Below are 27,509 nucleotides of genomic sequence, written 5' to 3' on the forward strand. Positions count from 1 at the left end.
AGTTSACCTGGTCAATTCTCTAGTACTGTCGCTGTTTCTCATCCAGAGGTTCACTCTCTGGATACAATATTGCTTAAATTGTTTGTGTTGTATTTATATTTGCGTCAAAAGATACCACTTCAAATTGTGATTTTATGCAACTAACACTATCAGTATCCAATTCCAGACATGAGCTATTTGAGCTTTCTCCCTAGAAATCAATTCTACTTCTTCTGTACGTGACTTTCTCACACTGTCCTAGTTATTGTCAGAGGCAAGAGTCTTTGAGAGGGCTAGACTTAATACAGTGAGGCCAGCATTCAAACTGCACTGCACTTGACTTTTAAAGGTAACTTACACTTCAGCTGTCATCTATAGTTCTACCCCTATAAGATATTCAGCCAGCTTTTATCACCACTGTACCCAATGAATACAATGGATCCAAATGATCATTGCTTTTATTGTATTGAGAGAAATATTTGAATGTACATGATTGATACATTTATTTAAATTATTGATGTTTGATTATGTATAACTGGCTCCTATAATTGTGATTTTGAGAGAAGAGACTTGTTGATGTTGTCCCTTCATGCTTCTTTGCATTTTTTACCTTAAGACTTTTATGGACAAGGCTTTGCTTAGCTACATGAACAGTTTTTATTGCTAAGCTCTATAATAACTTTGTAATGGCTACAGTCTCAAAATTCCAGCAACTTTACCCAAATTCCCAGGTTTTGTCACAGATGAAAGATTCCCAGATTTCTTGAAAACCTGAGAATTTTGGGAAAGTCAGCAACATTTTGCAACCCTAAGCCATATTGTATAACATTACATTTTATTTTGGGGATGACCCTGTCAGAGGTCTGTGTGTTCTTTCAAAGTCATTTAAAATGTAAAAGAAAACACAGCTCTTCTGCAGAACATGACATAAGCAGCCATTCCATCCCCCCTCATAATAACGCTTGTTGTGCTGAGAAAGTGTTACTTGCATAAAACTACAGTGCTTTACTACGGACTCGACTTGAACAAACAAGACTGTTTCCCTCCTTCAGATATCATTCCACACGTTTGTCTGAGTTTACTTGTGAATGGTAACTGTAAATATATATTTTTTAAGTACTTGTTTTTGAAAATAAATATTGATGTGTTTTCATTTGTTTAATTCCCAAATGTTTGAACAAAGTATGTAGAATGAAAAACCAACCAAATAAAAATGAAAACCTAAATGTCTTAGTTTTAGCTACTGGATATGCTTATATTTTCATTGTCACCAACAGTTTTACACTACTATAGGGAGAAATAGAAAATAACATTTTGAGCATTTTTATTTGACATTTGAAATGTACACCAATGAAGTTTAATAGATAAATCCACATTATTTAAATGTGGGACTATCTGTAGAAATAGCTAGCAAAAAAGTTGAATGGCATCAGTGGGTATGTGCTTATCATAGCAAACGATACTTACAGCACAGTATGTAAGAAACAACACACTGAGTATACAAAACATTGGGAACACCTTCCTAATATTTAGTTGCACCCCCTTTTGCCCTCAGAACAGCCTCAATTCGTCGGGGCATGGGCTCTCAATCTTGTCTCAGAGCATTTTGTATTATCCTGTATGTAAATCCAAGACACTCCTTTTCGTATGGTATGTATTAATTTGTAGATGTCACATTTTTTATGATATGTTATGAATTATAATTTGCATTATGAATTTGCAAAAAGTACAATATGTTTCATATTTGAAAAATGTATATGTTACGAATTTTAGCTAGGTGGCTAATGTTAGCTAGGCTAGGGGTTAAGTTTAGGAGTTAGGTTAAAGGGTTAGGGGAAGGGTATCTAAAAGGGTTAACTGACTTGCCTAGTTAATTAAAAAAATACTTAAGTAACCATCTTTCTAATGTAACCATACCAAACGTATCATTCTAAATGGAGTGTCTTGAGGTTACATACAGAATAATATGAAATTCTCTGAGACCAGGTTGGGATTCTACAAGGGGTCGAAAGCTTTCCACAGGGATGCTGGCCCATGTTGACGCCAATGCTTCCCACAGTTGTGTCAAGTTGGCTGGATGTCCTTTGGGTGGTGGATTATTCTTGATACACACGGGAAACTGTTGAGTGAGAAAAACTCAGCAGCATTGCAGTTCTTGATGCAAACCGGTGCGCCTGTCACCTACTTGATACACACTGTTCAAAGGCACTTAAATATTTTGTCTTGCCCATTTACCCTCTGAATGGCACACATATCCATGCCTCAATTGTCTCAAGGCTTAAAAATCATTCTTTAACCCATCTCCTCCCCTTCATCTGCACTGATTGAAGTGGATTTAACAAGTGACATCAATAAGGGATCATAGCTTTCACCTGGTCAGCTTGTCATGGAAAGAGCAGGTGTTCCTAATGTTTTGTACACTCAGTGTATATCAGACAATATAGCTATCCCTCCTCCTTGTTCCCTTCCTTGCTCTCTCCCCTTCATTCCTTTCTCAGACAGCCACACTGTTAGGGATGCGGTCGGGAGAGAAGTAGTAGTAGGGTAGTTTCTTGCCTTCGTTACGAATTTTGATGACACTGCTGACCTCTGCCAGTCTCTTCCTGAACGACTCCATGGCCTCCTTCACCGGCTTCTCTATGAAGTGCTCATCTGGGTACATCCCCAGGAAGAGCTGACAGAGAGAGGACACACAGGAATTGGAGGGATGTCTTTATTATTAAGAACAAAATCAGACAAACACCATGTGTGTTTATCCGTACGTGGGCATGTGGTGTGTGTACCTCGTTCTCCTGGAACTGACTGAGGGCCCAGACGGCCCCTAGGTGCCAGCAGGACCGGCCGCGGTCAGGGAGACTCTGGATGATGAACTTCACATCTACCACCCCCTTCTGTCTGGGAGGGGGCTTACGCATGGTGGGGGGTGCATTGGGGATCCACGAGCACCAGTCATACTGAAATACACAGAGTAGGCAGACATTAACATCTAAGGGAAGCTAGGTGGTGCTCTTGACAATCTACAGGCTCTTGTCTGCAAGCACTGATCAAGCTCATCTACAGGAATGTTGACCAACTGTCCCAAGGCTACCCGACTATATATAGCCTACCTGAGCAAATCTTACATTTCCAAAGCTTACCTGACCAAGTCTTACCTGTCCAAAGCCTACCTTTACAAGGCCTAGATTCAATCAGATCAAGCGTTGCAGACACCAACATAGCGGGTGTTTGAGGTGGAACTGCATTGGAGCCGTCAAATTCGGTGAACAGTTGCTAACGAAACCACACCCGCCCCACTTGCATTAAAAGTTCAGAATGAGAAAGTGTAGGCTATATAGACATATTTATGCTCAAATTGAAAAATCATGAAACAAATAATGAGGATTTCAATTATCCTAATTGAAGTGTAGATTAAATCTCACATTCCAGTGTTCGAACTTGGAAACAAGGCTAGATGGGATTTCTTTTAATGCGACTCAGTGCAGCCAAAGGCAATGTCCGTTTCATAATGCCTGGAGCCACTTGGAGTTGACAGCTCTGATGCAGTTCCACCTCAGACACCGTCAAAACAACTGCTAAACGGATGTTTGCTATCTGATCATATCGAGCCCCGAGCCGTACCTGTCCAAAGTTGACAGCAGCGTGGTGTGCAGAGGAAGTGAAGATGATGACAGTCAGATACTCTGTGAGCTCCTCGCGTGTCTTCAGGGACTTGGGAAACCCTGCAGAAAGGTTTTTTTGCGCAACACATGTTTTTTTGACACTTGTTTCACCAGTGAGTCACTAAGGTCAGTCCCTAGACACACATTGTCATGCAATCACAGACTACAGTATTGCTTAGAAATGCACAACACCAGTCTATGAAGGCTGCATCTCCTGCTGGTTTTTGAGTCCCCTGGCAATTCATGTTGACTGGGCAGTGGTGTATATACACCTGGTTACTCAGTGGTTCTGTCAGATGTAAACCAGCAGAGTGGCCCTCGAAGAGTGGAGTTGTGGCCTCTACTAGCCTGATCAGACCAGACTGAGTTCATCACTCGCACTCCACTGTTACCACAGCAACAGATAAGCACAGAGGCTTTTGACCAATTTAAAAGTGAAGTACATTTCTGCATAGCTAAATATTGATAATGTTACTCCATGGTCAGTTATGTCTTTCAACACAGTCCAGAGAAATAAGAAGTGTGTATTTGTATTGCAGATAACTAAAACAGCATTTTAAAGCAGGCTAGGCCATTGTAGTGTTTGTTGGTTATAGTGTGTTTGTACCCACCACAGCAGTCAAAGTCCTGCATCCCAAAGCTGCAGACATCTTTAACAAACGCCTGTATCTCCTCATCCTTCTGTACTGTGTCATCACTGTCGTAGTAGATACACACCACGTCCCACACAAAACTAGGGAAACGGCAAATCAAATGTAGGGTTAGGGTAATGGCTAGAGCTTTAGGGTTACGGTTATGGCTATAGGGTTAGGGTTGAGCCGGGGTGTGGACATGAAGCTAGGGTTAGGGTAATGGCTAGGGCTTTAGGGTTATGGCTATAGGGGTGGGTTGAGCCGGGTGTGGACATGAAGCTAGGGTTAGGGTAATGGCTAGCTTTAGGGTTATGGCTATAGGGTTAGGGTTGAGCCGGGGTGTGGACATGAAGCTAGGGTTAGGGTAATGGCTAGGGCTTTAGGGTTATGGCTATAGGGTTAGGGTTGAGCCGGGGTGTGGACATGAAGCTAGGGTTAGGGTAATGGCTAGGGCTTTAGGGTATGGCTATAGGGTTAGGGTTGAGCCGGGGTGTGGACATGAAGCTAGGGTTAGGGTAATGGCTAGGGCTTTAGGGTTATGCCTATAGGGTTAGGGTAATGGCTAGGGCTTTAGGGTTATGGCTATAGGGGTGGGTTGAGCCGGGGTGTGGACATGAAGCTAGGGTTAGGGTAATGGCTAGGGCTAGGGCTTTAGGGTTATGGCTATAGGGTTAGGGTTAGCCATCTCATGGCCATTTCATGGCATCTTTTCCTGGTGATTGGCCTGGTTCTCCTCCTCCTATAAAAGTGTCAAGAAGGACACACACACAGACCCCCCACTCCCCCATGATCACTGACCTCTTGGTGGCATCCCAGACCCGGTTCCCGTCGTCTCTGTAGTAGTAGTAGGGTAGGTCCTCAGGGCTGTCCACCCCGCGGGCCTTAATGGCATCAGGGAAACACAGAGACCTGAAGGTCAGTGACCTCATAGCCTTCTGGATCATCTCTACATGACCTCCACCTCCTGTACCATTGGCCTGGGGAGAGACAGTACACATTAGCTCTCTATGTCTCCGTCTCTAGGCCCATTTTTACCTGGTGCTAACATGCATCCTTTGTCCTGATCGTGTCCACATTCTGATTGGGCCCACATTTTTAGACAGGTTTAGACGATTAAAAGACATTCTGATCTGATTGTGATCAGATCATCCTGACCACCTCCGGAAGTAATCAGGCCCAAATTGTGTCTGGAGATCTTACAAGTGTAGACAGATCTGGACAGCAAAACATTTAAATCATAATAATCCCGCCCTCTAAAACACAGGAACTATTACTGCACGTTATCAATCGGTGCTCATAGTATAAAGACTAGGGTTGCAAAGCTTCTGTAATTTTTGTAATTAACAGGTAATCTATGGTCATTTATACTTGAATAACTAAAAAAAAAATKTATTCATATATAGTATTTATTTTTTGTGTCCATTTTGTCCATGAGTTTCTTGTGAATAGACCGTATAGTTCAAGAGAAAATAGCCTAATTAATGGGAAAAAGCATCTAATCAACAACGGCATTATACTCAACTGCAACTCTTCCAACTATTTACTTTTTCCACAACTGCCACCAGTTCAGTGTAAAAACATTTACAACCAAGATATAAACTCATGAATAACATTGGTGTTTAATATGAGGGTTTCAACATGAAATATCTTTTATATATTACATTTTTTACACACTTGTTTATTTTACTATGTCTATGGTTTATATTTAGGATAAGGTTTTACAGCTTTATTTGTTTTATTTAAAAATCATCTTATTTGATTATGTTATATATTTTACATGCGATAAGGCCAGATAGAGGGTCAGAGATAATTAGGCACCTGTGATAAACTGAAGTACCCACAAGGGCCACTAGATGTCTTGTGATAAATTACATAAAATCTTTGAAAGTTACACAAATTCAGGTAATTTACAGGTAAACTTTAAAAGTTTCCAATAATATGAGCCTCCCGAGTGGCACAGCGGTCAAAGGTATCACAACCAGCTGTGATCGGGAGTCCCATAAGGCAATTTGCATGCAATTTGCATGCTGACTGCAGGAATGTCCACCAGAGCTGTTGCCAGAGAATCTAATGTTAATTTCTCTACAATAAGCCGCCTCCAACGTCGTTTTAGAGAATTTGGCAGTACGTCCAACCGGCCTSACAACCACATACCACATGTACCACACCAGCCTAGGAATCCACATCTGGCTTCTTCACCTGCGGGTTTGTCTGACACCAGCCACCCGTACAGCTGATGAGACTGTGGGCTTGCACAACCAAGGAATTTCTGCACAAACTTTAAGATACCGTCTCAGGGAAGCTCATCTGCGTACTCGTTGTCCTCACCAGGGTCTTGACCTGACTGCAGTTCGGTGTTGTAACCGACTTCAGTGGGAAAATGCTCACCTTCGATGGCCACTGGCATGCTGGAGAAGTGTGCCCTTCATGGATGAATAATGGTCGTAAATGTACTGGGCAGTTGGCAGACAGCGTGTATAGGGTCATGTGGGCCAGCGGTTTGCTGATGTCAACGTTGTGAACATTGTGCCCCATGGTGGTGTTATGGTATAGAAAGGCGTGTCACACACAATGAACACAATTGCATTTCATCAATGTCAAATTTAATGCACAGAGATACCGTGACGAGATCCTGAGGCCCATTGTCGTGCCATTCATCCGCCGCCATCGCCTSATGTTTCAACATGATAATGCACGGCCCCATGTCGCAAGGATCTGTACACAATTCCTGGAAGCTCAAAATGTGCCAGTTCTGCATACTCACAAAACATGTTACCCGTAGAGCATGTTTGGGATGCTCTGGATCAACGTGTACTCCAGCGTGTTCCAGTTCCTGCCAATATCCAGCAACTTCACACAGCCATTGAAAAGTAGTGGGACAACACTGCACAGGCCACAATCAACAGCCTGATCAACTCTATGCAAAGGAGATGTGTCACGCAGCTTGAGGCAAATGGTGGTCAAACCAGATACTGCCTGGTTTTCTGATCCACGCCCCTATTTATTTTTTTAAGGTATCTGTGACCAATTCCCAGTCATGTGAAATCCATAGATTAGGGCCTAATATTTTTATTTCAATTGACTGATTTCCTCATATGAACTGTTGCATCTTTGTAAAATCTTTGAAATTGTGGAGTGTATATTTTTTTTCAGTGTAATTTACATACAGGGAAGGACCAGGAAATCTAGTCACAATGAAGACAGATAAGAGACAGATTTTAGTACCATGTGTAGATGCACTTCTGAATATGTCTCAATGTCCCTTTCTCACACACTCACCTTATCGAAGATGCCAAACTCACAGATGAGCTGCTCTCTGGCCTTGGTGTTGATGGCGATGGTGAAACGAATGTGAGGAAGGAGCAACTAGAGGACAGACCATCAATAAATAAATAAACAAACAAACCAATCAACCAACCATCTAACTAAACAATCCATGAATCAACTAATCAGCCACAAAACACAGGCACAGACTGAAGTGTACTTGGTGTACCTTATAAGCAGGGTGTACAGCAGGCAGCTGTCTGAACATGGCCACTCCAAACACCTCAGAGACCAGGTGAGTCCTCAGCAGGTGTGTGACTGTCTGGTGGATGTGGAAGTCAGAGGAGCGGACCCAGATCTTAGCTAGCATCCAGTCATACTGACCATCACTGGGCAGGAAGATAGGGTTGTCCTTCCCTGGAGTCTGACCCAGCTGGGAGAGAGAGAGGAGGAGGAGTATGTTTTGTTAGATGGTGAAGAAACACTGTTCCATGCTCTTTTTCTAACCATGCAGAATAGCCTACCTGTATGGCCAGAGGCAGGATCTTGCTCTGGCTGTTGTTGTACAGCAAACAGATAGGAGCAGCCAGGTACTGTAGAGTACAGGGGTCTGTACTGTTGGGACTGATGTCTTCCATCAACTCATAGTCTGCTATGTAGATGTTACCTGCCTGCAAACAACACGTWATACAAGGTTTTTTATCAATTTTTTATTTCACCTTTATTTAACCAGGTAAGCTAGTTGAGAACAAGTTCTTATTTACAACTGCGACCTGGCCAAGATAAAGCAAAGCAGTGCGACAACACAGAGTTACACATGGAATAAACAAGCRTACTGCCAATAACACAATAGAAAAAAAAGAAAATCTATAAACAGTGTGTGCAAATGGAGTAAGGAGGTAAGGCAATAAATAGGCCATAGTAGTGAAGTAATTACAATTTAGCAAATTAACACTGGAGTGCTAGATGAGCAGATGATGATATGCAAGTAGAAATACTGGTGTGCAAAAGAGCAGAAAAGTAAATAAAAACAATATGGGGATGAGGTAGGTAGATTGGGTGGGCTATTTACAGGTGGGCTATGTACAGCTGCAGTGATTGGTTAGCTGCTCAGATAGCTGATGTTTAAAGTTAGTGAGGGAAATATAAGTCTCCAGCTTCAGCGATTTTTGCAATTCGTTCCAGTCATTGGCAGCAGAGAACTGGAAAGAAAGGCAGCCAAATGASGTGTTGTCTTTGGGGATAGCCAGTGAAATATACCTGCTGGAGCGCGTGCTTCGGGTGGGTGTTGTTATCGTGACCAGTGAGCTGAGATAAGGCGGAGCTTTACCTAGCATTGACTTATAGATGACCTGGAGCCAGTGGGTCTGGCGACGAATATGTAGCCAGCCGACGAGAGCATACAGGTCGCAGTGGTGGGTRKTATAWGGGGCWTTGGTRACAAAAYGGATGTCACTGTGCTAGACTGCATCCAGTTTGCTTAGTAGAGTATTGGAAGCTATTTTGTAAATGACATCGCCGAAGTCGAGGATCGGTAGGATAGTCAATTTTACTAGTGTATGTTTGGCGCCGTGAGTGAAGGAGGCTGTGTTGCGAAATAGAAAGCCGATTCTAGATTTAATTTTGGATTGGAGATGTTTRATATGAGTCTGGAAGGAGAGTTTACAGTCTAGCCAGATACCTAGGTATTTGTAGTTGTCCACATATTCTAAGTTAGAACCGTCCAGAGTAGTGATGCTAGTCGGGCGTGCGGGTGTGGGCAGCGAACGGTTGAAAAGTATGCATTTGGTTTTACAAGCGTTTAAGAGCAGTTGGAGRCCACGGAAGGAGTGTTGTATGGCATTGAAGCTCGTTTGGAGGTTAGTTAATACAGTGTCCAAGGAAGGGCCAGATGTATACAGAATGGTGTCGTCTGCGTAGASGTGGATCRGRGAATCACCMRCAGCAAGAGCGACATCATTGATATATACAGAGAAAAGAGTCGGCCCGAGAATTGAACACTGTGGTACCCCCATAGAGACTGCCAGAGGTCCGGACAACAGGCCCTCCGATTTGACACAATGAACTCTGTCTGAGAAGTAGTTGGTGAACCAGGCGAGGGTGAATGTCTTACAATATGAACCTGTAAACCTTGGAGTCGGTCTGTCTTTCTGCATGTCTTGTCTGTTTGTGTGTACAATAGGTCACAGATTCTGTGAGTGGATGTGATGTATGCATGCATGTGTATAAGCTTGAATAACTGCGTGCATGTGACATGTGCATATGTGTGTCTGTCTCTACCTCAATTTCCTCCTCCAGAGTCATCTCTCTCTCCAGACAATCTGCCACCATGTCATGTGTAACGGGGAACTTCTCTGGCAGCTTGGTGCACTTCTGGATCATCACTGGGTTACAGCCATTCAGGTACTGGTAGCCAAACATAAAGTCTTCTTTCCAGTGCTGCATCACATACTCTAGGATAGGAATATGGAGAGGAGAGGATGATTTTTTTTACTAGGATCCGCATTAGCTACTGCTAAAGCAGCAGCTGCTCAAAGAGGAGAGAGGAGTCAGATTCCACATTCTATGGAGAAAACTGAGACCACACACCTGAGATGGTGTTTTTGATCCTGACGAAGATCCGCTCAAAGTCAGCAAAGTCATTCCAGGAGGACTGGAACATGTGCATGAACTGGTTCACACAGAGGTTCTCTATCCTGGGGAGGAGAGAACAACATCATCAAACTGCAGGGAAAGATTTAAGTAGCATGAGCCACCATCTTGACCGCTGCAATATCATAGAAAAACAGAATGTCATTTTGTGAGATCAGGATGGTCGAACGAGGCTAAGATTTATGTCTAGAGTTATTTTCTTCCATTTTCACTGTGAAAAAATTATGGATTCAGAAAATGTCAGTCACTGACTTACTGACAACAGGGAGTTGATGTTTACTGAACATGTATTACACACTTATCCACGTTATTTTCAATCGTTAGCAGCGTTGGTTGCCACTTTCCAGGGATGAATTTAAGAAAAAGAGTTTCTGCTTCCCTTCCTGTCTATGATTCGCACACACGTGTGCAGTACTTTGCCAGTGCTCAACACTTGGGATGCTAAGGATGTTGCTGCTAACCTGCTGGTGAGTAAAGTCTGCTGGTCATTGGTGCAGTACATTGATACTGTCAATGTAGGTTATTATGCTTTAAATCCAATCCTATCCATTACCAGTCTGTTAATGCTACATCAAGCAATGCCTGAATAGCATAATGTACTGCATAATAGTTTATACCCTGTGCTCTCTGCAGATGAGCTGTTATTAATGCAAATTCAGCTGCACAAACAAGCCACAAGTAAGCAGCAGAACCACAGTCAGTCATAACACTTCTATTAATACACGTCAGTACGTGTCTTGCTAACCCCAGCCACTTCCTCTAGTTCCTCATCAATACATGGCAAGTCTATTATAGATGTTTATAGCGGACTACTATCCCATAACTGAACTACTACAGAGCAAAGACACACATCCTGTCTGGAAGGTTATTATCCCTCCTAAGCAATCAAAAGAAGAAAAAAAGCATACTAGTACGCTGATAGGTTTGAAGCAAAGTATTTGTCAGAGCACACAGCCAGTCTCATTGAGACAATATGTGTATGTGTTTTGCCTGTTGGTGTGTAGGATACATGCAAATGTCCCTGGTTACTCATACAATGACTCTCCTGATCAACATGATTTCATGCAGAGCTGATCAACATGATTTCATACAGAGCTTAAAAACAGGCTTCCTTTTAGTCACATCCATATACTCCCGAGTGGCGCAGCGGTCTAAGGCACTGCATCTCAGTGCTAGATGCATCACTACAGACCCTGGTTCGATCTTGTGCTGTATCACAACCGTCCGTGATCGGGAGTCCCATAGGGCKGCACACAATTGGCCCAGTGTTGTCCAGGTTAGGGGAGGGTTTGGCCGGGGTAGGCCGTCATTGTAAAATAAGAATATGTTCTTAACTGACTTGCCCAGTTAAATAAAGGTTCAATATTTAATATATATTTTTAAATACTAGTAGTTCCACATACTACTCACCAACCACCCACCTACTGAACTAAACGCTTCTTTCTGTTTGCCGTTTAGCTTTTATTCAAACCAGGAAGTCCTGACATTTAGAAAATACCATCACTGTAATAAACAAATACTGACCCCAATGAACGGAAAATCCCTACCATGACAAGTATGGGCTTTCTACATGGAAATCTCCACATTAGATAGAGGCCGACTKTAGGTTTAACACTGCATGAGTGTAAAAATGGAACAGAGTAAAAGACTGTATGGACAATTTTGCAAATAAGGGGAAATAGTTGCAGCAGAGTGTAGTGACAGGACAATGACACTACTCTGCCATAAAACCCCAGAACTATTGGCAGAGTCCGCAATGCATATAACAAATAAAGGGAGTCTACACTAGGTTACAGAGTGTAGTGTGRATGCAGTACTTACGCCTTACTGTAGTTGAGTATGAAGTCCACTCCTTTCTCGCTATCAAACTGGATGTCTCTGGGAAGCTCCTTGTGAGTGTTGGCATCTATACTCATAGGAATTCCAGGCTGCCACTCCCTCCATCTATACACAGGAGGACATCATAGAATCAGGTTAAGCACTACTACGTAACACTGTGTACAGGTCTTTTAATGTTGGTAGGCTACACTATATGTAGTTTCAATGCATTAAATAAACACTAGAAAAACATTTACTAGTTCAATACATACATTTATTTGTTGAATGCATCTTGGTATAACATCAATACGTCATTGTGAGGTAGATGTGTGATACACAATAAACCCAGCTCTTGCCTGTAGGTTTTCCGTCTGCTCTCCAGCTCTTTGTGTCGGTGTTGCTTCACCTGTCTGGTCTTGTCATCCTTTGGCAGCAGTGCTTAAAGAAAAGGGTGAACAACGATAATGAGGATGATTTTACATTCACTTCTATGTTCCTTAAGCTAAAGACTGGGGACAGTTTATTGACAGACATGAGCAACCGACAGACAGACATGAGCAACCGACAGACCTGACTGACTGACAGACACGACCGACCGGCAGACACAGACCCGACAGACAGGTACCTTTGCCGTTCCTGAGGACCACCTCCTTGTCGTYCACCAGCCAGTGGAAGCAGGGGAACTCTACGTAGTCTCCAGAGGGGGTCTTCACTGTGATGTACTTACAGTACCAGTCATCATGAACCCAGTACTTCTTCTTCTCTATCTTCACCAGCTCCATCTCCCCCAGGTTCTCMCCCACCGTCACATCATACGAGTCCACCTGAGAACAGACAACCAGGTTTAGAGAGATTTGAGCAAAGTGGACAAAAGGGGACAGTTTTCCGGACCCAGATTAAGACTAACCTGAGGACGGACAATGGTCGTTACCAAGTTGTAATTGTTACATAAAGTGCATTTTTTATTAATGACTTTATCAATGTGTTTGTTTGGCTGCCCATTAGCTGTTCCTTTTGCACCAGATACTTTTTCTGCGGTCCTGACACAACCGCCCAAAACAGCAAGAAAGAGACAACATGAGGTTAGTAGCAGCTCATGAGTCATTGATGGTTGGTGCAATATTCAGCCACTTGCATCATGAACTAAAGAGTACAACTGGATGTAGTGTACAGGATTCAGACACTGGTGAAGATTTTAATATCAGAATCAATTGACAGTTTATTAGATAGGGAAGCTTTTGTATTGATCTTTCATGTGGTGTTCATGGGCCATTAGCTGTAATAGAGGTTTGGCAATAGGCCTTATGTTATTATTTTGCTTCATTAGAGTAAAAGCACAGAGAAATACACTCATACACAGAAATGGTGATGGCACCTATAGGGCGCACTCTGCACTGGAGTTTAGCCTCTTCATCTGTCACTGTACTTGGTAGTGGATAAGGCAAGTTTCTACAAGACAATGTAAAGTGATTTGAGCACCGGGAGAAGTGTTTTATTGAATCCAATCCATTGTATTTCCAAGTGAAAATCAGGTAAAAAGCACTCTGTAAATGGCTCTTATTGCGTGCCTGAGTATCACAGTCCCTCACATAGTAGTATTGAGAGCAATGACCATTTATTTCCTCTTTATGCGATGGATTTACTCCCATTACCTCATATTGCAGTACAGTTTCAAGCACTATTTATTAAATAGAATAGAGGGACTGGGGTGATCCTGCAATACATTCTGTGGCAGATCTTACACCAGGGAACAGTAAAATAAAACAAATTATTTATTTGTACATTTGTTAAGGAACTTTGTGCAGTTATTAGCAGTATGCATTTAAAACATTGCACAACATTTTCTGTCAAATGTCAGTCCTTAATTACGTTAAAATAATTWAAAAATGAATAATACAATGTTGTTGTAATAAATATGAATATGTCCAAAAGGCATGTCAAATGTTATTGTTACAGTACAATTCATTCACCCAGACCGAGGTATTGTGAGGGCTTCCAGACGGAGATATCTTGTGGTCTAACATGTATGTCATTTTCAACACAAACTAGTAATCAGTCCAATTAATATGCATAATTTGAGTTGAGGCTTCAGGACAGATACTAGAGGAAGTGTGCTTTTTATTAAGCATTGACTGAGAAGTGATGAGAAGTATGCACGTGCACATTGGGGGAAGAGTGAAGAATCAGGATGCAGCCAGAATTTCAAATCTGATAGTTATTGGAAATATTTTCTCTCTATCATTAACAAGGTCACCTCTGAGTGTATTTGAAGTAATGCACACACTGTGAAACTTTCAAACGGACTCTTGCCACTGTAACTCAACTCACCGCCCCTCTCTCGAAGTCGTTGTAGAGCGGTTTGTCCAGTAAAGTCCTCTCACTGCATCCCTCTGTTCCCACCAGGGTGATATAGATGTAGTCATCAGTCCCTGCAAACCACTGGCTTCCTGTAGCCACCGTCACTGTGTAGGATGGCATGGTGGTACACACACACACACGATGGACAGGAGAACTGATATCCACTGGTTGTCTGCAGGCAGATATGATAGCCTCCTACAAGTGTGTCAGTTGTTGACTCAGAGTCTGGACAAAATTAGATTTCCCCTTTCTAGATCTCCTACTCTCGGTCTCTCTTTCTCGCTCCTCCCTCCCTCTATCTCTAGCTCACTCTCTCATAAACACCCCTTATACACTGACACAACACATGTAATGCAAATGCTGTTAAACAGCTAGCTAGAGGATGCAGAGGCATTGGATAATGTTTCACACTGGCTGATGTACTGTTTGAGTGTTTGAAACCACCCTCTTATCATGCCTGAAGGAACGGCCAGATCCCTCTTTCACTCTCTCAATGTTTATGACAATACCAATATACAGTGCATTCAGGAAGTATTCCACATTTTGTTGTGTTACAGCTTTGTTTGTGTTACTCATTCAAGATTCATGATTCCATGTGTTATTTCATAGTGTTGATGTCTTCACTATTATTCTACAATGTAGAAAATAGTAAAAAATAAAGTAAAATACATCAATTAGTAGTAGTAGTAACTTTTGACTGGTGCTATATACACTACCGTTGAACATTTTGGGGTCACTTAGAAATGTCCTTGTTTTTGAAAGAAAAGCACATTTTTTGTCTATTTTTAAAATAACATCAAATTGATCAGAAATACAGTGTAGACATTGTTAATGTTGTAAATGACTATTGTAGCTGGAAAAGGCTGATTTTTAATGGAATATCTACATAGGCGTACAGAGGCCCATTATCAGCAACCATCACTCCTGTGTTCCAATGGCACGTTGTGTTAGCTAATCCAAGTTTATCATTTTAAAAGGCTAATTGATCATTAGAAAACCCTTTTGCAATTATGTTAGCACAGCTGAAAACTGTTGTGCTGATTTAAAGAAGCAATAAAACAGGATTGTTGCAGTGTTACATGTACACTGTATGTCCTACCCGGGACAAAGAGGACTAAGTAAGTTAGGATTGTGTATGTTTGCCATTTAGAGGGTTAATGGGTAAGATCAAATATTTAAGTGCTTTTGAACGGGGTATGGTAGTAGGTGCGAGGCGCACTGGTTTGTGTCAAGAACTGCAACTCTACTGGGTTTTCCACGCTCAACAGTTTCCTGTGTGTATCAATAATAGCTTACCACCACCCAAAGGACATCCAGCCAACTTGACAACTGTGGGAACCATTGGCGTCAACATAGGGCAAAGGGAGGGTGCAAATCAAATTAGGACGGTGTTCCTAATGTTTGGTATACTCAGTGTATAAAAGCTTCAGAAAGTTATTAGTAAAGGTTTTAGACATCATATTATCAAATCCACTTCCTTTTCCCCATCACAGTGAATACTTTTTCTATTTGATGAAAACATCACAGCTATTGGTTTCCAAATCATGAGTAGTGCACACCTGTATAGGTAAGCCGACTATTCTGCGGGAACACCCACACAATCACTGAGGAGCCAATGGGAACTTCCAATGTCAATATTCAACCAAATATCTGTACTTACAGGGTTCATTTTACTAATGCTCCCAATGTTCCATTACCAATGAGAGGAGATAGAAACAGGCCGTATAGGTCTAATGGAATATGTTATGCTATATATGGGAGAGGGAAATGCCTCTGTGTTCCAAAATGATTACATTAAATAGGTCTAATATAGCCTGGTCCCAGAACTGATTGTGCCRTCTTGCCAATAAAAAATTACTATAGAAAGGTGGCAAGACAGCAGATCTGGGACAAGGCTAGGTTTAATAAAGGATGGGGAAAACAAGGGTGCAGCGATCATTCCATTGACAGTGAATACTCAGAAAGGCAGAAAGCAGCTCTCTAGCCAGTAATATGTGGTCCCGTGTGGCTCAGTTGGTAGAGCATGGCGCTTGCAACGCCAGGGTTGTGGGTTCATTCCCCACGGGGGGACCAGGATGAATATGTATGAACTTTCCAATTTGTAAGTCGCTCTGGATAAGAGCGTCTGCTAAATGACTTAAATGTAAATGTAATAGGCTACACATATATTTACCAGTCAAATGTGCTAATGTCAGACAACAAGTGTTGGATGGTGTCAAGAAAAATACATGCAAATATGGAATCCCACTATTTCACTGCTGGATACAGTATGATATACTAATATACTTCCATATTGTAGCAGTACTGTATGTGGTTTGGTTTGTTCCAGTCTCTCACTCACAACCAAGGAGTAGGCTGCAGTTGCACTGCCTAGACAGTCATCTGAAGTCAGTTGTGTGTCGATTGGATTGGTGGAGGGTAAACTGATCCTAGTTCAGTTACAGGCAGCTTCTACCTCAAGCCATGGAGGAATGAAGAAGCTCAATAATATCCAGCTTACTCTGTGATGTTATGCAGCAATCTAACCTTAATGTTACAGTTGTGTGTAAAGMAATGGGCAAGACAACACCCACAGCAGTCCTACTAGGGGGAACTGCAACATAATAACAGGTTTAGCCTACATAWTCAAATTATATATTTATGTAGCTAATTTTGTTGGATCACAATACATTTCTTACTTGATTAGTAAGCGAAAATGTATGCACTCTGGATAAGATCGTCTGTTAAATGACTAATATAAACCACATGACCAAATCATAAGTACTGTATGAGAAATAAGAGCCTTTATTTTCATATTGACTCAATAAGACAACATTTAAGCGCAATTCAGATCTTTTATAATTCATAAAATCAGAACAAGCAAAACTGTCCATTTCTGCCTAAATGGACAAATAAAACTGGTAAAAAAAAAATATATATATAATATATATATATATATAATAATTGTTCAGTAGTACCAAACAAATGATTTCCATATCAGACAAAACCAAAATTCCCTTCCTGATATATTATAATATCGTCATATACATTTATCAAAAATAGACAAACCTGAAGACAGGGTAGTTCTAGCCTGGTTACACCAGACATAATGCTGTGCTCACCATTGTCCAGACTGTAAGGTGAGCACAGCGTTTAGTCTGTTTTAACCAGGCTAGGATAGTTCATGTGTAGTCTACTGTCAGGTTACAATGAGCAGCAGTGAGTTGATTGTACTCTTTAGGCCTGAATCCTGACAAGGTTTGGCTCAATTCAATTCTAATTCTCGTCATTGCTTTTCAATGAGGATAATTGGAATTGGGATTTCAGTTAACTTCCTGAATTGAAATGGAATTGACTTGGACTTCTGTGTAAACCATGTATCGATATAAAATGGGGGATTTACCTGAACATTTGAGTTACAAACATACAGTGGCAAGAAAAAGTATTTGAACCCTTTGGAAATACCTGGATTTATGCATAAATTGGTCATCAAATTTGATCTGATCTTCATCTAGGACACAACAGACAAACACAGTCTGCTTAAACTAATAACACACAAACAATTATACGTTTTCATGTCTTTATTGAACACACCGTGTAAACATTGTCCTGTTGCATCACCCAACTTCAATTGGCGGACAGATACACTAACATTCTCCTGCAAAATGTATTGATAAACTTGCTGTCCAGGCCCTGAGGCAGCAAAGCAGTCCCAAACCATGATGCTCCCGCCACCATACTTTACAGTTGGGATGAGGCTGATGTTGGTGTGCTGTGCCTTTTTTTCTCCACACATAGTGTTGTGTGTTCCTTCCAAACAACTCAACTGTAGTTATCTGTCCACAGAATATTTTACCAGTAGCGCTGTGGAACATCCAAGTCCACTTTTGCAAACTTCAGACGTGCAGAAATGTTTTTTTGGACAGCAGTGGCTTCTTCCATTGTGCACTCCCATGAACACTCTCGTTTAGTGTTTTACGCATCGTAGACTCGTCAACAGAGATGTTAGCATGTTCCAGAGAAGTCTTTAGCTGACACTAGGATTCTTCTTAACCTCATTGATAATTCTGCGCTGTGCTTTTGCAGTCATCTTTGCAGGACGGCCACTCCTAGCAACAGTTCTGAACTTTCTCCATTTATAGACAATTTGTCTTACCGTGGACTGATGAACATCAAGGCTTTTAGAGATACTTTTCTATTAATTAATTAACTTAATTTTTAAMATTTTACCCCCCTTTTTCGTGGTATCCAATTAGTAGTAGTTACTGTCTTGTCTCACCGCTGCTACTCCCGTACGGACTCGGGAGAGGCGAAGGTCGAGAGCCATGCATCCTCCGAAACACAACCCAACCAAGCCGCACTGCTTCTTGACACTACGCACATCCAACTCGGAAGCCAGCCGCACCAATGTGTCGGAGGAAACAACGTACACCTAGCGACCTAGTCAGCCCGCCACAGGAGTCACTAGTGCACGATGAGACAAGGATATCCCTGCCGGCCAATCCCTCCCTAACCCGGACGACGCTGGGCCAATTGTGCGTCGCCCCATGAGCCTCTTGGTCGCGGCCACCAGAGCTGTGCCATCTCTGGTGGCACAGCTAGCACTGCGATGCAGTGCCTTAGACCACTGCGCCACCCGGGAGGCCCTTAGAGATACTTTTCTAACCCTTTCGAGCTTTATGCAAGTCAACAATTCTTAATCTTAGGTCTTCTGAAATCTCTTTTGTTTGAGGCATGGTTCACATCAGGCAATGCTTCTTGTGAATAGCAAACTCACATTTTATGAGTTTTTTTTTTTTTTTTTATAGGGCAAGACAGCTCTAACCAACATCTTCAATCTCATCTCATTAATTGGACTCCAGGTTAGCTGACTCCTGACTCCAATTAGTTTTTAGAGAAGTCATTAGTATAGGGGTTCACATACTTTTTCCAACCTACACTGTGAATGTTTAAATTATGTATTCAATATAGACCAGAAAAATACAATAATTTGTGTGTTATTAGTTTTAAGCACACTATGTGTTTCTATTGTTGTGACTTTGATGAAGATCAGATCAAATTTGATGACCAATTTATGCAGAAATCCAAATAATTCCAAAGGGTTCAAATACTTTTCCTGGCACTAGATCTCAAGTTAGGATTTCGGACCATAGCGTTTCAACAGTATGATTTAGGCCTACAGAATAAACACATTACTACATTCATTACAGGCGCTCCACTTATTAATGCAACCAATCTCACTCTAATTAGACATTTACAGAGACAATTATGGTCCTTTTTAGCTCAGGGTAGTGGGTTCGATTCCCAGGACCACCCATATGTAAAATGTATGCACGCAGGACTAATTTGCTTTTATCCTAAGCTAAATAGCATACATTATGTCTAAAACCCATGTGGGGGTTAACAAAACAGTTAACAGGGCCACGTTCAGTAAACACCAAATAGGATAAAACATTTTGAAACGGAAAAGGAGATGCTACTTCAATCTGAAAAGTGTTTGTCCTCAGACCTGGAGGGAAGCTAAAGTTATTTGACTACCCAAGATTGGTAATGCGCCCTTTACTGATTCTCACAGCCAACCAATCAGCTTGCTGCCAGCTCTTAGCAAACTTTTGGAAAGAAATTGTGTTTGACCAGATACAATGCTATTTCTCTGGGCAAATGAACACAAACTTTCAGCTTGCTTATAGAGTAGGGCACTCAACATGTACTGAAATGACATTAATGATATTGTATGTTGTTAGACTTCAGTGCAAACTTCGATATTATTGACCATAATCTGTTACTGAAAAAACGTGTTATGGCTTTACATCCTCTGCCATATCATGGGTTGAGAGCCATCTATCCAATAGAACACAGAGGGTTTTCTTCAATGGAAGCTTCTATAATGTAAAACAAGTAAAGTGTGGTATTCCRCAAGGCAGCTCTTTACTGTTCTACATTTTTACTAATGATCTATCACTAGCATTAAACAAAGCCTGTGTGTCTATGTACTCTGATGATTCAACATTATACATGTCAGTAACATGTCAGTAACCACAGGTAGTAAAATCACTGTAACCCTAAAACAAAGWGTTGGTCAGTTTGGGAATTGGTGGCTAGTAATAAACTAGTCCTGAACATATCTAAAACCAAAAGCATTGCATTTGGTACAAATCATTCCCTAAGTTCAGCTGTTGAGCAAGTTGAGGAGACTTTTTGGTGTCACCTTAGACTGTAAATGTTCATGGTCAAGCCATATTGATTAATTTGTTTTAAAGATGGGGAGAAGTCTGTGTGATAAAGAGATGTTCAGCATTTTTAACACCACAGTCAACTAAAAGTCCTGCACGCTCTAGTTTTATCAAATCTTTACTATTGTCCGGTGATATGGTCAAGTGCTGCAAAAGACCTAGAAAAGCGGCAGCCGACCCACAACAGAGCAGCACATCTTGCCCTTCAATGTACACAGAGGGAAAATGTCAACAGCATGCGCGTCAGTTTCTCTAAGTTCAAAGTAAATTGACCGCATCAATTCTTGTTTTTGTGAGAAACAATGTGTTAAAAATGCCAAAATGTCTGTATAATCAACAGAGCTATTCGGAAAGTATTCAGACCCCTTGACTTTTTCCACATTGTTACGTTACAGCCTTATTCTAAAATTGATTAAATAAATAAGAAAATCCTGAATCTACACACAGTACCCCATAATGGACAAAGCGAAAACAGGTTTTTACAAATACAAAAACACCTTATTTACATAAGTGTTCAGACACTTYGCTATGAGCCTCAAATTGAGCTCAGGTACATCCTGTTTACATAGAAACATCTCAAGGATGATCAACAACATGATTGGAGTCCACCTGTGGTAAATTCAATTGATTGGACATGATTTGGAAAGGCACACACCTGTCTATATTAGGTCCCGCAGTTGACAGTGCACGTCAGAGCAAAAACCAAGATGACCAAGAACCCGATGGTCACTGACAGAGCTCCAGAGTTCCTCTGTGGAGATGGGCGAAACTTCCAGAAGGACAACAATCTCTGCAGCACACTACCAATTAGGCCTTTATGGTAGAGTGGCAAGACGGAAGCCACTCCTCAGTAAAAAGGCACAAGACAGCCCRCTTGGAGTTTGCCAGAAGGCACCTAAAAACTCTCAGACTATGAGAATAAGATTCCTATGGTCTGAGTAAACCAAGACTAAACTCTTTAGCCTGAATGCCAAGCGTCACATCTGGAAGAAACCTGGCACCATCCCTTCGGGGAAGCATGGTGGTGGCAGCATCATGCTGTGAGGAGATTTTTCAGTGGCAGGGACTGGGAGACTAGTCAGGAACGAGAGAAAGATGAACAAAGCAAAGTACAGAGAAATCCTTGATGAAAACATGCTCCAAAGCGCTCAGGACCTCAGACTGGGGCGAAGGTTCACCTTCCAACAGGACAACAACCCTAAGCACACAGCTACAACAACGCAGGAATGGCTTCGGGACAAGTCTCCGAATGTTCTTGAATGGCCAAGCCAGAGCCCAGACTTGAACCCGATCGAACATCTCTGGAGAGACCTGAAAATAGCTGTGCATCAACAATCCCCATCCAACTTGACAGAGCTTGAGATGATCTACAGAGAAGAATGGGAGAAACTCCCCAAATACAGGTGTGCCAAGCTTGTAGCATCATACCCAAGAAGACTCGTACTGTAATCACTGCMAAAGGTGCTATAACAAAGTACTGAGAAAATGGTCTGAAAACTTGTTGAAGTCGGAAGTTTAAACATTTAAACTCAGTTTTCACAATTCCTGACATTTAATCCTAGTAACAATTCCCTGTCTTAGGTCAGTTAGGATCACCACTTTATTTTAAGAATGTGAAATGTCAGAATAATAGTAGAGAGAATGATTTATTCAGCTTTTATTTCTTTCATCTCATTCCACTGTTTACATACACTCAATTAGTATTTGGTAGCATTGCCTTTAAATTGTTTAACTTGGGTCAAACGTTTCAGGTAGCCTTCCACAAGCTTCCCACAATAAGTTGGGTGAATATTGGCCCATTCCTCCTGACAGAGCTGGTGTAACTGAGTCAGGTTTGTCGGCCTCCTTGCTCACACACGCTTTTTCAGTTCTGTTCACAAATGTTCTACGGGATTGAGGTCAGGGCTTTAATGGGCACTCCAATACCTTGACTTTGTTGTCCTTAAGCCATTTTGCTACAACTTTGGAAGTATGCATGAGGTCCATTGTCCATTTGGAAGACCCATTTGCGACCAAGCTTTAACTTCCTGAATGTCTTGAGATGTTGCTTCAATATATCCACATCATTTTTCCTGCTGCATGATGCCATCTATTTTGTGAAGTGCACAAGTCCCTCCTGCAGCAAAGCACCCCCACAACATGATGCTGCCACCCCCGTGCTTCACAGTTGGGATGGTGTTCTTCGGCCTGCAAGCCTCCCCTTCTCCCTCCAAACATAACGATGGTCATTATGGCCAAACAGTTMTATTTTTGTTTCATCAGACCAGAGGACATTTCTGCAAAAAGTACAATCTTTGTCCCCATGTGCAGTTGCAAACCGAAGTCTGGCTTTTTTATGGCGGTTTTGGAGCAGTGGCTTCTTCCTTGCTGAGCGGCCTTTCAAGTTATGTCGATATAGGACTCGTTTTACTGTGGATATAGATACTTTTGTACCMGTTTCCTCCAGCATCTTCACAAGGTCCATTGCTGTTGTTCTGGGATTGATTTGTACTTTTCGCACCAAAGTACGTTTATCTTTAGGAGACAGAATGCGTCTCCTTCCTGAGCGGTGTGACGGCTGCGTGGTCCCATGGTGTTTATACTTGCATACAATTGTTTGTACAGATGAACATGGTACCTTCAGGCGTTTGGAAATTGCTCCCAAGGATGAACCAGACTTGTGGAGGTCTACAGTTTTCTTTGAGGTCTTGGCTGATTTCTTTTGATTTTCCCATGATGTCAAGCAAAGTGGCACTGAGTTTGAAGGTAGGCCTTGAAATACATCCACAGGTACATTTCCAATTGACTGAAATTATGTCAATTAGCCTATCAGAAGCTTCTAATGCCATGACCTAATTTTCTGGAATTTTCCAAGCTGTTTAAAGGCACAGTCAACTTAGTGTATGTAAACTTCTGACCCACTGGAATTGTGATACAGTGAATTAAGTGAAATAATCAGTCTGTAAACAATTGTTGGAAAAATTACTTGTGTCATGCACAAAGTAGATGTCCTAACCGACTTGCCAAAACTATAGTTTAACAAGAAATTTGTGGAGTGGTTGAAAAACGAGTTTTAATGACTCAAACCTAAGTGTATGTAAACTTACGACTTCAACTGTATATAAATGTGATATTTCAGTTAATACATTTGCTAAAAAAAAAGAAAAGTTTTTACTTCGTCTTAAAATGGGGTATTGTATGTAGATTGATGAGGGGAAAAACTATGTAATCCATTTTAGAATAAGGCTGTAATGTAAACAAATGTGGAAAAAGTCAAGGGGTCTGAATACTTTCCGAATGCACTGTACTTACCCCACCAGACATCAAATAAAATGTTATTGGTCACATACACATGGTTAGCAGATGTTAATGCGAGTGTAGCAAAATGCTTGTGCTTCTAGTTCCGACCGTGCAGTAATATCTAACAAGTAATCTAACAATTCCTAACAATTTCCCAACTAACAAGTGTAAAATAATGAATAAGAATATGTACAAATAAATATTTGGATGAACGATGGCAGAACGGCATAGGCAAGATGCAGTAGATGGTGTAGAACACAGTATATACATATGAGATGAGTAATGTAGGGTATGTAAACATTATATAAAGTGCCATTGTTTAAAGTGACTAGTGATACATTTATTACATCCAATTTTTAATTATTAAAGTGGCTAGAGATTTGAGTCAGTATGTTGGCAGCAGCCTCTCAATGTTAGTGKTGGCTGTTTAACAGTCTGATGGCCTTGAGATTGAAAAACAGCTTCTGTTTCTCTATCCCAGCTTTGATGCATCTGTACTGATAGCGGGGTGAACAGGCAGTGGCTCGGGTGGTTGTTGTCCTTGATGATCTTTTTGGCCTTCCTGTGACATCGGGTGGTGTAGGTGTCTTGGAGGGCAGGTAGTTTGCCCCCGGTGATGCGTTGTGCAGACCTCACTACCCTCTGGAGAGCCTTGCGGTTGTGGGCGGAGCAGTTACCGTACCAGGCGGTGATACAGCCCGACAGGATGCTCTCGATTGTGCATCTGTTAAAGTTTGTGAGTGTTTCTGGTGACAAGCCAAATTTCTTCAGCCTCCTGAGGTTGAAGAGGCGCTGTTGCGCCTTCTTCACCACGCTGTCTGTGTGGGTGGACCATTTCAGTTTGTCCGTGATGTGTACGCCGAGGAACTTAAAACTTCCCACCTTCTCCACTACTGTCCCGTCGATGTGGATGGGGGCTGCTCCCTCTGCTGTTTCCTGAAGTCCACGATCATCTCCTTTGTTATGTTGACGTTGAGTGTGAGGTTATTTTCCTGACACCACACTCCGCGGTGATCATGTTGATGTTGAGGGAGAGGTGTTCATGTTGAGAGGTTGTTGTCCTGGCACCACACAGCCAGGTCTCTGACCTCCTCCCTGTAGGCCGTGTTGTTTCCTACCCTCACCACCTGGGGGCAGCCCGTCAAAGTCCAGGACCCAGTTGCACAGGGCGCAGTTGAGACTCAGGTTCTTAATGACGAGTTTGGAGGGTACTATGGTGTTAAATGCTGAGCTGTAGTCGATGAACAGCATTCTTACATAGGTATTCCTCCTGTCCAGGTGGGTTAGGGCAGTGTGCCGTGTGATTGCGATTGTGAACCAGGGGTCTCTTCACAGTCCCCAGGTCCAGAACAAATTCAAGAAAACGTACAATATTATATAGAGCCACGATTGCATGGAACTCCCTTTCATCTCATAGCGYAAGTAAACAGCAAACCGGGTTTAAATAAAAGAAAAAAAAGAAATAAAGCAACACCTCTCCCCCATCTGACTTAATTTGTGTGTATGTATGTACTGACATTTACAGTTCCAGTCAAAAGTTTGGACACACCTACTCATTCAAGGGTTTTTCTTAATTTTTTTTTCTATAAATGTAGAATAGTGAAGATGTCAAAACTATGAAATAACAGATATGGAATCATGTAGTAACCAAAAAAAGTGTTAAATCAAAATATATTTTAGATTCTTTCGCCTTGATGACAGCTTTGCACATTCTTAGAATGCTTTTCCAACAGTCTTGAAGGAGTTCACACATATGCTGAGCCCTTGTTGGCTGCTTTTCCTTCACTCTGCCGTCCAACTCATCCCAAACCATCTCAATTGGGTTGAGGTCGGATGAATGTGGAGGCCAGGTCATCGGATGCAGCACTCCATCACTCTTCTTGGTCAAATAGCCATTACACAGCCTGGAGGTGTGTTTTAGGTCATTGTCTTGTTGAAAAACTAATGATGAAAGTCCCACTAAGCCCAAACCAGATGGGATGGCATATCGCTGCAGAATGTTGTGGTAGCCATGCTGGTTAAGTGTGCCTTGAATTCTAAATAAATCACAGACAGTGTCACCAGCAAAGCACCCCACACATCACACCTCCTCCTCCATGCTTCACGGTGGGAACCCCACATGCGGAGATCATCCGTTCACCTACTCTGCGTCTCAAAGACACGGTGGTTGGAACCAGAAATCGCAAATTTGGACTCATCAGACCAAAGGACAGACTTCCACCTGTCTAATGGCCATTGCTCGTGTTTCTTGGCCCAAGCAGGTCTCTTCTTCTTATTGGTGTCCTTTAGTAGTGGTTTCTTTGCAGCAATTCGACCATGAAGGCCTGATTCACACCATCTCCTCTGAACAGTTGATGTTGAGATGTGTCTATTACTTGAACTCTGTGAAGCATTTATTTGGGCTGCAATCATTTAACTCTAATGAACTTATTCTCTGCAACAGAGGTAACTCTGGGTTTTCCTTTCCTGTGGAGGTCCTCATGAGAGCCAGTTTCATCATAGCGCTTGATGGTTTTTGCAACTGCACTCGAAGAAACTTTGAAAGTTCTTGAAATTGTCCAGATTGACTGACCTTCATGTCTTAAAGTAATGATGGACTGTCATTTCTCTTTGCTTATCTGAGCTGTTCTTGCCATAATATGGACTTGGTCTTTTACCAAATAATGCTATCTTCTGTATATCACCCCTACCTTGTCACAACTGATTGGCTCAAATGCATTAAGGAAAGAAATTCCACAAATTAACAAGGAACACCATTTAATTGAAATGCATTCCAGGTGAYTACCTCATGAAGCTGGTTGASAAAATGTCAAGAGTGTGCAAAGCTGTCATCAAGGCAAAGGTTGGCTACTACTACTGAAGAATCTCAAATATAAAATATATTTTGATTTGTTTGACACTTTTTTTTKGGTTACTACATGATTCCATATGTTATTTCATAGTTGATGTCGTCACGATTRTTCTACAATGTAGAAAATAGTAAAAATAAAATAAAACCCTGGAATGAGTAGGTGTCCAAACTTTTGACTGGTACTGTATGTGCAACTGATAGATGTGCACACACACCCACACATAATTMTTTCATATTTTTTGGTGTTTTAAATTTTTTTATTTAATGTTTTATATATAAGTCTGTCATGTCTATGTTAAAGTTTTAAATGTACGTACATTGTAAAGTATTTTTCGTTATGTGTCGGATTCCAGGAAGACTGTCTGTCGTCGGCTAATGGGAATCTTAATAAAATCATAAATCTTTAACATTTTCAAATGAAAATCTTTCTCCCGTTTATACTGAACACAACCCCGGTTTCAGTCAACTATGCACTGTTGTGTAAAGTTTTCTAGCTCCAAAAGAACTAAACACCATAGAGGATAAAGTCTGAGCATCAATGATATGGGCTTAGAAGTGTAAGCAAAGGGCTGGGAGAAATCATAGGTAAACATAATCTCATAGGAGAGAGATGAGCATTGGGACAGGGCATTAGTGCTCCAAAGAAAGTATGGTTTTACTTTTTTGTTATAGCACTGTAACATGTAAGTACTACCTCCCCCTTTGTCGCTTGGCATTCATGTATCCACCACCTGTGAAAGTTTGAGGGTGCATCTCAATAGTCTAGTGGCTTCCTCTCCTCGCCTTCATCTGCACTGATCTGAAA

At 41.6% G+C, this 27,509-nt stretch overlaps 1 protein-coding gene across 2 annotated transcripts in view; it reads right to left on the minus strand.

Annotated features, from left to right (window-relative positions):
- Window positions 1-419: 419 nt before the first annotated feature.
- Window positions 420-27,509, minus strand: part of alox5a (arachidonate 5-lipoxygenase a) — a 30,412-nt gene continuing 3,322 nt past the window's right edge. The window contains exons 2-15 of one of the 2 annotated variants that reach the window (XM_024147629.2): window positions 14,333-14,466; window positions 12,630-12,828; window positions 12,361-12,442; window positions 12,008-12,130; window positions 10,124-10,230; window positions 9,815-9,987; window positions 8,059-8,205; window positions 7,764-7,967; window positions 7,550-7,636; window positions 5,069-5,247; window positions 4,250-4,371; window positions 3,598-3,698; window positions 2,763-2,933; window positions 420-2,653 (exon numbers count right to left, since the gene is read on the minus strand). In XM_024147629.2, the coding sequence (XP_024003397.1) occupies window positions 2,474-2,653; window positions 2,763-2,933; window positions 3,598-3,698; window positions 4,250-4,371; window positions 5,069-5,247; window positions 7,550-7,636; window positions 7,764-7,967; window positions 8,059-8,205; window positions 9,815-9,987; window positions 10,124-10,230; window positions 12,008-12,130; window positions 12,361-12,442; window positions 12,630-12,828; window positions 14,333-14,466 (2,009 nt within the window). In that variant the 3' untranslated portion in view covers window positions 420-2,473. Of the gene's footprint in view, window positions 2,654-2,762; window positions 2,934-3,597; window positions 3,699-4,249; window positions 4,372-5,068; window positions 5,248-7,549; window positions 7,637-7,763; window positions 7,968-8,058; window positions 8,206-9,814; window positions 9,988-10,123; window positions 10,231-12,007; window positions 12,131-12,360; window positions 12,443-12,629; window positions 12,829-14,332; window positions 14,662-27,509 lie in introns of those variants that run through there. The other variant, XM_024009042.3, reaches the window with a different exon arrangement.

This window comes from Salvelinus sp. IW2-2015, linkage group LG18 (genome assembly GCF_002910315.2).
Source record: "Salvelinus sp. IW2-2015 linkage group LG18, ASM291031v2, whole genome shotgun sequence".
Lineage (NCBI taxonomy): Eukaryota > Metazoa > Chordata > Actinopteri > Salmoniformes > Salmonidae > Salvelinus > Salvelinus sp. IW2-2015.